At 51.7% G+C, this 10,479-nt stretch overlaps 1 protein-coding gene across 6 annotated transcripts in view; it reads right to left on the bottom strand.

Annotated features, from left to right (window-relative positions):
• The window catches only part of ARHGEF1 (Rho guanine nucleotide exchange factor 1), a 48,533-nt gene extending 38,090 nt beyond the window's left edge, over window positions 1-10,443 (bottom strand). For 3 of the 6 annotated variants that reach the window (XM_053267477.1, XM_053267476.1, XM_053267472.1), the window contains exons 1-2: window positions 10,294-10,443; window positions 117-217 (exon numbers count right to left, since the gene is read on the bottom strand). In XM_053267477.1, the coding sequence (XP_053123452.1) occupies window positions 117-143 (27 nt within the window). In that variant the 5' untranslated portion in view covers window positions 144-217; window positions 10,294-10,443. Of the gene's footprint in view, window positions 1-116; window positions 218-2,884; window positions 3,224-8,527; window positions 8,548-10,199; window positions 10,266-10,293 lie in introns of those variants that run through there. The other 3 variants (XM_053267474.1, XM_053267475.1, XM_053267473.1) reach the window with 3 other exon arrangements.
• Between the last annotated feature and the right edge of the window lie 36 nt (window positions 10,444-10,479).

Raw genomic sequence — 10,479 nt, forward strand, 5'->3', positions numbered from 1 at the left:
AACACAAATGCCCACTTGGGTATGGCAAGACACCTCTGGGATTCAAGTCTGAGACAATATCCCCCCCTCTTGAATCCACTGCCTTCCCACCCACCCCCCGCCCTCAAATTACTCACTCCGTTGTATGCCTCCTCCACCTCCATCCTGCCCCTGTTTGGGGGGGGGTGTCCCCCAGTAACTATGTCAAGGGGTCCAAATGTTCAGGATTAGCATATACCTACAAGTGACATGAAAAAGAAACATCACTAATCGATTACACACACAGACACACCCCATCAGACAACACACCTTCCCCTACAACCAGTGTTCCCTCTAACAGAGATTCCCAGATGTTGTTGACTACAACTCCCATAATCCCCAGCCAAAGACCATTGCAGCTGGGGATGCTGGGAGTTGTAGAGAACAACATCTGGGATTCTCTGTTGGAGAGAACACTGCCTACAACCCTTCAAGGCAGTCTTAATGTCCATGAACTAGACCTTCATGGAGACCCCAGATCTGGCTGGCTGGGTGGAGTGAGGGAGAATGGAAGAGAACAAAGATATTTTCCCCTCTAGGGCAGGGGTTCTCACCCTTGGGTCTCCAGATGTTGCTGGATTACAATACCCATCATCCCCAGCCACAATGGCCCGATGTCATTGTTCAGGGCTAGGGGTGATGGGAGTTGTAGTCCAGCAACACCTGGAGACCCGTGGTGAACCCCTTCTCTGGGGAAAATTTTCCCCCTCAGCAGCTGGCAGCCCCCAAACCAAACCTGCCCCCTAAGGGGTGCCAGTTATCAAGTGAGAAGCAAGAGAAGAGTTTTGTGTGTGGTGTGTCTCTAAGGAGCTGATACCTTTGAAGAAGTGATGAGGGAAGTCAGGCATCACTCTCCTCCCTCAGCACCCAAAACGGGCTACTTGCAGGTCCAGCAATATAAGCAACCCATTTGGGGGGTTGGGGAGGCGGGGGAGGGCTTGGCCGCCTTCCCTCAGCACACTTCTTCAAAATGGCACTCCGTCAACTCACGCAGGCCTAGTTCTGGACTGCAGTGCTAAACCTGGAACCTCCCCCTCTATAATGAAGTAGGTCTCCAGGGTGCCCCCAAACCTGGAAGGCAAGAGAGTGGAACAGAGCAAAGATATTTTGCAAAGATATTTTTCCTCGGCGGAAGCCGACAGCCCCAGAACCAAACCTGCCCTCCTCCAGAGGAGTACCAGCTGTCACAGTGAGAGGCAAGAGAAGAGAAAAGCATGGTGTCGGCCTCTAAGCAGCAGTGCTACCTTTCAAGCCGTGATAGCCATCCATGCCCTCTCCTGCCCTCCCACCCCAAACGGGTTCTTCATATGCAACCCATTTTGGGGAGCGGGGCAGGCGAAAGCCTGGCTGGCTTCCCTCTCATTTCTTCAAAACAGCATGCCTCTGTTGCTAGCTGAGGCTGAGTTCTGGCTGAGGTGCTAAACCTCGATCTGTGAAATATTCCCCCCCTCACACAAAACTGGAGAGTCCTACACATGAAGAACAACTGGCTTGTGTCAGATGGCTCGGCCCTTTTTTCCTGACACGCTAGTGCTTTGCATAGAGGGAGTTTGTTTGTTGTGTATGGAACAAATTACACACACACACACACACACACACACACACCCCTCTCTACTTCCAGTTTGGTTTAGCCTTGTCGGCCTCTTAGGGGAGGGAGAGGGGCTCCAATAAGTTGAGCAAATAAATAAAAGGCAGGAGGGTTGAGGAGGATATTTTTTTTGGGGGGGAGGCCTTTAAAGTAGGGCCAATCCCACCCTTGGGTCCCCACCATCCTCAGCCGCAATGCCCAAAGAGGATGATGGAAATTGTACTCCAACAAGTTCTGGGGACTCGTGTTTAGGAAGCTCCTAATAGGAACCCCAGTTCCAAGGGTACCGCAGAGTGTTCCTCTCCCAGATATCACACAACTCTGCAAGTCTCGACTCAAGTTTTTCATAAATTTCAGCAGCTCCAGGCAAGGGAGGTGTGGGGTGGAAAGCAAGTCAGAGCAGGGGGGAGAGAATACACACACACACACACACACACACACACACACACACACACACAGAGACACAGGTATTCAAGCTACCGAGGAGGCCCTCCTCATCTCTCCCCATTAGTCAGAAATTCCTACATGAGGTGGAGATATACAGGGCATGAATGCTACCTCTGTAACCTACAAAGAGGCCTCAGAGCAGCGGAGGGAAACTCCACACCCTGCAGACAACTTGACTCATAAAGGGCACCATTCCAACAGACTGGCACAGGGGCAGAGAAATCTAGGCAGGGTGGAACATGTTTGGGGGAATATATGGGTCAGAACACCCCATTGCAACACTCCGCAAGGTTCCAGGACTGGATTGCACACATGCACACCCTCGAAAAGGAGGCATTCAGTACTGGGGTTTAGTCCCAGATATTCTGCCACAGGTCACTGCAGGGAATGAATGCTCCTCTCATTTTACTGAAATCCCCTGGCCACCAAACCTAATAACCCATACCTTTAATACCCCTGGTACCAATGTGAATCAATGTGGTGTGGTAGTTAGACTAGCAGCAAGGAAATATAGGTTCAAATTCCCACTCAACCATGAAGCAATCCTGGGAAGCCACTATGCCTCATTCTAACCCACCTTGCAGGGCTGTTGTGCCCAGGAGGGGGGGGGAAACAAAATCCAACTATGACATACTTTTCATGTGCATTTTTGTAACAGCAAAAATCATAACAGGCAGGTAAATAGATGCCTGGCTAAAGAGTCTGAATCAGCTGTCTGATGAAGCAAAATCAGTTATAGGCAAGTTGGGCAGGAAGAGGAGCAAAGCAGCAACAAACAAAAAGCACAACTGCAGGTGCAGGAAACTTGCTTGACAAGATGGAACCGCTTACAAGATGGACTCCGAGACTGCAGATGGAGACTCAGTCTGTAGGTGGTTGCAGGGAGATGGGATGAATGCACAATATGTTCCTTTCCAGTCCAAGAGAAAAGCTCCAAGACAAGCGAACTGAACAAGCTCCTAGTCCTTAAGACTACCCTTTTCTCCGGTTGTCCCATCCACAGCCACTACCTTCTGCTGGAGAGGTAGGAATCCAGAAAGGAAGTGAAGCTGCAAGAACCTTCCTCCCTTTTCTCCATAGCTGCCCCCCGCAGCAACAGGGCTGAGGAAGGGCTGAGCCCCACACCAGGACACTTGTGTTCCTTGGAGGTTCCCCCCTTCCTTCTGACCTGAAGGGACAGTTTATGGCACAGAGCTGTGATCTAAAACAAAAGGAGCAGCCTCAGAATATCTACACAGAGCGCCAGTTTCCTGCAGCAGGAAGTGATGCAAGCGGGGCCATCACACACACACACAACCACAGAGCAAGAGAGACGCACTATCTCACGAGGCCATGTCATTTTCGGGACGAGGGCCAAACTTCGCAGGTTCCAAGGGAAAAAACATCCTAAGACCAGAGCGCTGCTGGGAAAAGATTGATCCAATGCAGCATTCTGTTTACAAACTGTGGCCCGCCAGATGCCTCTGGGGAGTCCACAGGCAAAGCAGGCTTGCACAGCACCTGCCCTCCTGCAGATGCTGAACGGCAGCTCTGATCATCCCTGACTATTGACCACTATGACTGGAGATAATGGTAATCAAGATGCCTCTAAATACCAGTTGCAGGGGAACAACAGCCTGTAGTTTCCAGCAGCATCTGGTGGGCCACTGTGTGAAACAGGATGCTGGACTAGATGGGCCATGGGCCTGATCCAGCACAGGGCAGTTCTTATGTGGTCCAAAGACAGCCAGAGCGCCGAAACTGTGCAGCCCTGCATGAAAGCGACAGATTTCCCCCTGCTGTTTGTCCTCGGCATCTGGTATTCGGAGGTAGACTGTCACTGGACATGGAAGTTCCACTTAGCGACCTTGGTTAATTGCCTTCAATAAACCCATCCTCCTTGAATTTGTCTAATCCCACTTTTTAAAAGCCAACAGCCATAAACCCATCTTTGGGCAGTGAATTCTACAAGTCAGGTGTTCTCAACCTTGCGTCCCTGGATGTAGCTGGACTATAGTTCCCATCATGCCCAGCCACAAGTGGCTGGGGATGATGGGAGTTGTAGTCCAACAGAATCCTGGGACCCATGTGGGAGAACCCCTACCGTAAGTCAATTCCGTGAAAATCCATGGGGTGATGATTGTCTAATTCCTATGCTGTCTTCTCTCTCCCACAAGTCCTGGCTCCTGCCCCCTAGCGATACCAGCCTCACCCGTAGGGCAGACCCCAGCCTCAGCTCCAGAGTGCACAGTCTTACTCTTCCCTGCGGTTATCACTGGAACATTTGCTTCTCGGTCCCCTTGGAGTCCCCTGAGATTCCTCTTCCAACCGTTTAGCGGAGAAAATGGGGAAGAGGACGAGGAGTCAAAGAAGGAGACTGCAAAATCCCATCAGAGCAAGGAATATTTGTATGCACTGAAGCTCGGGGCGGGTGGGTGGGTGGGGGGATGGTGCAATGGGTCTATCTATTCAGTTCTGCTCTTGCAAAGGAGGAGGAGGAGAAGGATGCCCCCGTGCCAACTTGGCCACTTGCCTCTGGTTTCTTCCCCACCCTACCAAGCACGGGAACAGGCCCAAATTTGTCCAAGGGTGGTTGAGGCAGCAGCAGCAGCAGCAGCAGCAGAGAACGGTTTGAAAAGAATCTCAATGCTTTCATACCATTTGTAAACAGCCACATGTGGAGCTCAGGCAGTGCAGAACCCAGCTAATGTTCTCCCTGACCTGCTACTCTCCAGCCTCTTGCAAAATGCCCTAGCCCAGTGGTTCTAAAACCTGGACATAACAGCCCTGCTGGATCAGGCCCAAGGAAGCCCATTCAGTCCTGCATCCTGTTTCACACAGTGGCCCACCGGACGCCTCTGGGGAGCCCACAGGCAAGAGGTCTGTGCATGCCCTCTCTCCTGCTGTTGCTCCCCTGCAACTGGTATTCAGAGGCATCGTGCCTCTGAGGCTGGGGGTGGCCCACAGCCACCAGACTAGGAGTCACTGATAGAACTGTCCACCATGCATCTGTCTAAGCCCCTTTTAAAGCCATCCAAGCAGGTGGCCATCACCACATCCCATGGCAAAAAATTCCATAGATTAATTGTGCGCTGTGTGAAAAAGTACTTCCTCTTGTCGGTCCTAAATTTCCCAACCTTCAGTTTCATGGGGTGACTCCTGGTTCTCGTGTTGTGAGAGAGAGAAATTTCTCTCTGTCCACCCTCTCCACCCCATGCATCATTTTATACCCTTTAATCATGTCTCCCCTTAGTCGCCTCTTTTCCAAGGTAAAGAGCCCCAGATGCTGTAGCCTAGCCTCATAAGGAAGGTGCTCCAGGCCCCTGATCATTTTGGTTGCCCTCTTCTGCACCTTTTCCAGTTCTACAATCCCCAGCTGTTCCCAGCTGTTGTTGGACTACAACTCCCATCATCCCCAGCCACAGCTGGGGATCAAGTTTTATAACCACTGGGCTAGCCCTCCCATCATTCACTTTCCTCTTGGCCTTGTAAAATAATGTTACCCACCACAGAGGACATAGAGAAAGGGGAAATGCGGCACCGGAGATAAGAGAGGGAGGAGAACTGGTCTGGTGGTAGCAAGCATGACTTGTGCCCTTAGCTAAGCAGGGTCCACCCTGGTTGCATATGAATGGGAGACTTGATGTGTGAGCACTGTAAGATATTCCCTTTAGGGGATGGAGCCACTCTGGGAAGAGCATCTAGGCTCCCTGGCAGCATCTCCAAGATAGGGCTGAGAGAGACTCCTGCCTGCAACCTTAGAGAAGCCACTGCCAGTCTGTGTAGACAATCCTGAGCTAGATAGATCTATGGTCTGACTCAGTATATGGCAGCTTCCTATATTCCTAGAGGGCTTGACAAATCCCAGATGCCAGGAAGCCATGGCGCCTAGAAATTCAACTGCGGCTCTTAGATTAGAATATTCAGAGGCAGAGTTATTCCACAAAAATCTCTATGTTTCCCAGGCAGCCCCATTACTGCTCTTAAGTATGCTACTTGTTTAGGGGATAAAGAGAAGTCAATTTAGCCTTCCCCTCCACAATGTCCACCACGGAGCCCAGTACTTTTGTCAAGTGTCCATTTTCTGGCTCCTAAATTTCTGGGCTGGCTTCTAGACCCAAAGGAAGTTTGTCAAGGCCTGGGTTAAGTGAAACACTCTCTGGATTTGTCATGTGGCCCTCTGGGCATGCAGCAGCCACGTGAAAACACCAGTGCCTGCCAGCTCCATTGCCACCCGCACAATTCGGCTTGGAACCCAACACTGCAAATGCTCAAAACACAACGTTTGCAAGTTTGGGCCACAAAACAAAATCTTGCACACAGAGGCCGAGGAGCACAACTAGTTTGCCACAGGCTGAAATGAGCCGGGCGTTGACACAGGCAGGCAAAGCTATTTCCTGCAGCAGCAACCACAGGCCTTAAGAGTAGCTCAGCTCTCAGCTGAACTTGCCACCTCCTTCTTTCCTCACTTCCCTTTGATGCCCCCCTCACCCGCTTCAAATGTTGAAACCTCCCCACTTCAACTGTTGAAATCTATACTGTAAGCTTCTCAGAGGGAAGAGGCTCGTCTCTCGCTCAACTTCAAAAACTTATGCTGCAGAGATATAGTGCTACATAAATTAAAAGGCCAACCTCAATGTTCCACCACACTCCAGCATGACCAAGACACAGAACTCAATATGGCACTATACAAGCGTCCACTTTAAGGGGGTTCCCTGATTGGCCTCCCCCTTACTGTCATTGCTATAGCAAAAAGTATTGCACTTTGTTGTGGTGGAGGCTAAACCCACCTTCCAGCCCAAACAGTGTATGAAGGTGGGTGGGGTGCAGTGTGCATGCACAGAACACAGGACATCAAAAGCTGGTCTTGTGGTAGCAAGCATGAATGGTCCCCTTTGCTAAGCAGGGTCTACCCTGGTTTGCATTTGAATAGGAGACATATGTGAACCCTGTAAGATGTTCCCCTAAGGGGATGGGGCTGCTTTGGGAAGAGCATCTGCCTGCTTGCATGCCGAAGGCTCCAAGTTCCTTCCCTGGCAGCATCTCCAAGATAGAGCTGAGAAAGACTCCTGCCAAGAACCTCGAAGAAGCCGCTGCCAGTCTGGGTAGACAATTCTGAGCTAGATGGGCCGATGGTCTGACTCGGTGTAAGGCAGCTTCCTATGTTCCTATTCCCATCCTTTGAGGTCTTTGCAAATTCAAGCCCTTTTCCACACAGATGCTGTCACAATGACCAATAGTGAGCAATTATGATTTCACACGGTCCCTCTGGGGCAGTCTTTTTTCAACACATGCCAACTCCTCCCCCAACCCCAGAACAGGGACTGGGGTTGTACTCCATAAAGAATCAGTTGCATGCCAATTTTTCACACTGCACAGAGCGAGCAATTCACAGGCCAGCCGTCTTCCACAGGCATATTCAGAGAGTGCAAAGAGGCAGCAAGGAAAGGTGGCATAGATTGACTTAAGGCCCCCAAATGGTCCTTTGCTTGGATTGGAAGTTGGAAAGAGCAAGCAAAAGAAGGGACAGAGGGCTCCTTGGAGCCTGAAACCTCACCCAAGCGAGGCAGCACCGTCCCTTCCCCCAAACCACACGGCCCTGGCATGCAGGCTGGAACTGACCTCACAAGCTCAAGATGCTTCCTCGGCCTCCCTGGTCAGAAAAATGTCTGGCATGCGAGATCTCGGCCGAGGGCAGCTGGAGTGATGAGAGAACGGGAGGTGGAGGGGGCAAAGCGGGCGGGGGGGATGCCAGCTCCCAGTTCTGTCCCAGGTGAAGCTTAGTCGGGTTGCTGCTCTCCAAAATATTACTGGTTCATAGGAACTCAGAGGTTTAGGTACCATTGCTTCAAAGTGCCTCTTGGTTTTTAAAAGTTATTTTACCTTCCTAGTTCTAGATCATGGGGGAAAGTCTTGGTTTAGGAGGCTATTTCCCCTCCCACTCACACACACACACTGGAACCACACTCATTCTGGCCAGAGATATATGGGACATGTGAACACACAGACTACAGGACAACTCAAAGGGCCCAGGCACAGATATAAACCTTTGCCATCTGGGAAATGCTGCTTCCATACAGATTGGAGCTCAAACTGGGTGGTGAGATTGGCAAAGACCGTGGGGTAGGTTTACTACTCGAATGATTGTTTATACACACAAACACATGCCAGCACACTCATCATGCACAAGAAAGCAACTTAGGAACATAGGAAGCTGCCTTATGCTGAGTCAGACCCTTGGTCCACCTAGCTCAATATTGTCTACACAGACTGGCAGCAGCTTCCCCAAGTTTGCAGGCAGGAGTCTCTCTCAGCCCTGTTTTGGAGATGCTGCCAGGGAGGGAACCTGGAACCTTCTGCAGGCAGATGCTCTTCCCAGGACGGCCCCACCCCCTCAGGGGAATCTCTTAATTCATACTTGCTACCTCAAGGCCAGTTCTTCTCCCTCACTTGGGCCACCTCTCTCCTCCACAGCATACTAGCCAAGTTGCATACCTTATGGGGATGGGGGCCTAACTCAGTGGCAGAGCATCTGCTTGCTTGCCTGCATGAAGAAGGCCCCAGGTTCAATCCCCGGCTGCATCTCCAGGTAGGGCTGCCTGGAACCTTGCAGAGCCACTGCCTGTTAGTGTAGACCAGAGCAGCCTGGTTGCAGATACTGGACTACAACTCCCATCATCCCTGACTACTGGGTGCTGTGGCTGGGGATGATGGGAGCTGTAGTCCGACAGCAGCTGGAGGACTAAAGCTGTGCAGTCCTCCTGGGGCAGACAATAGTGAGCTAGATGGACCAATGGTCTGACTGGGGCCAAGGCATAAAAGTCAAACTCCAGCCAGAGGAAGGGGAGGAGGGAGTGGCCTGGGGGGGGGGGGCTACAGACTGGAGTCCCTCCCCACAGCCCTAACCCCATGCTGACCCCACCCCCAGAGGCACTGCAGCACAACCCACAGCTTCACACAAGTAAGTTGCCTTCCCCATGTCCAAAAAACCCAAATGGATGCACTTTCCATCCCAGAAAATGAGGAATCCTACATATAGACCCCAAACAACATGAATAAGTCCTGGAAAAGGTCCCTAAAACCTTTCTCCAAAAGTACACATGCAGATTCTCTCATATTCTACAATTGGGGTGTGTGTGTGTGTTTCCCAGTCTTGGGTTCCCAAATGGGGTCTACTCTCTGGAGACCCAGATTATTACACACCACTTCCCACACCTGCAATTATAATCTGAAATGGCAGGGCACTCCCATCTTTTCAACATGCATGTCCCTCCTTCTCTTGATTCTTAGTGACTTTAAATTCCAGAGCTCTAACACCTGTGTCCCATCTTCCTCACCCCGTCATCAAGAAACCTGAACTTTCTACAATCACACTAGAGTTTACTCTAAAGTAGAGACCAGCCTCACAACCTTTAAGGTCAGCCCTAGATCCTAAAGTCACTACCAGGGCTCAGTCCGGCAAGCACAAAAGCAGAGCACCCTGAGCACATGAAGAGTGCATTTCTCGCTATTGCTCAGTTTCAGAGAGAGGGTGGGGGGTAACGCCTCCTTGGGATCCCTGCCCCCTCTGAATGCTAGGACTAAGTCCAGCAGACTTGCGGGACGAGATCACTGAGTTCGCTGCAGAACTAACTCAGGGGCCATGATGATTATTATGAATATTTATACACGGCTTTTAAACCACAAGGGAGCTCCAGAAGTAGTTTGCACAGCAAAAGGATTGAGAAAGTGGCTCCCTGTCCCCAAAAAGAGGCGAACTAAACCATCTCTAACAAGAAGCATCAGCGAAACGCCAGCAAAAAATAAACGCCGCTGGGGAGGGACGCAACGCTGGGCAGGACGCGGACAGTCGGCCTCCCGCTGCTAAGACAAGCCGCCACTTTAAGAAGTTGCCTTTTCGCCCAGTTACTGAGGAAGGAACTTGGCGCATGCTCAGATGCCCCATATTCTTTCCTTTATCGCCACTTCATATTTTCCACCGCCGTGACAAGGCACTGGAACATTAGCCGCCCGCTCCCCTGACCAGTGACCGCTGCACACGCGAGGCAGGGGCGCATCTTTTCAGGCTGCCCCAGCTTTCCCCCCCGACTCCCCGCTCCTTTCCTGCTCCCGACCCCACGGCTGAGAACAGTTCTGAACAGGAAATGCCCCCACTTAGACAACAGACCCGGTTCCCCCCGCCGCTTGATTCGAATCGATTCGGTTTCATCCAGGCGCACAGCAAAGACCCGGCGCACGGGGCGGCTCGGAGTCCCTCTCACCTGGATCGGACCGACACGGGCCCTGGGGATACCGCTGAGGCGCTGGCGGGGCTCGCGGCGGCAAAGGGCGGCTTGCGGGGAGGGGTTGGACGGGGCGAGGGGGGAGCAGGAAGCCGCTGCATTTTCCGGATCCCTCCCTGAGCTCCTGCTCCTCCTACCTCCTTTTTCTCGGCTGCGCTTCCTGTG

The sequence above is a fragment of the Hemicordylus capensis genome, chromosome 7 (assembly GCF_027244095.1).
Source record: "Hemicordylus capensis ecotype Gifberg chromosome 7, rHemCap1.1.pri, whole genome shotgun sequence".
NCBI classification, from domain to species: domain Eukaryota; kingdom Metazoa; phylum Chordata; class Lepidosauria; order Squamata; family Cordylidae; genus Hemicordylus; species Hemicordylus capensis.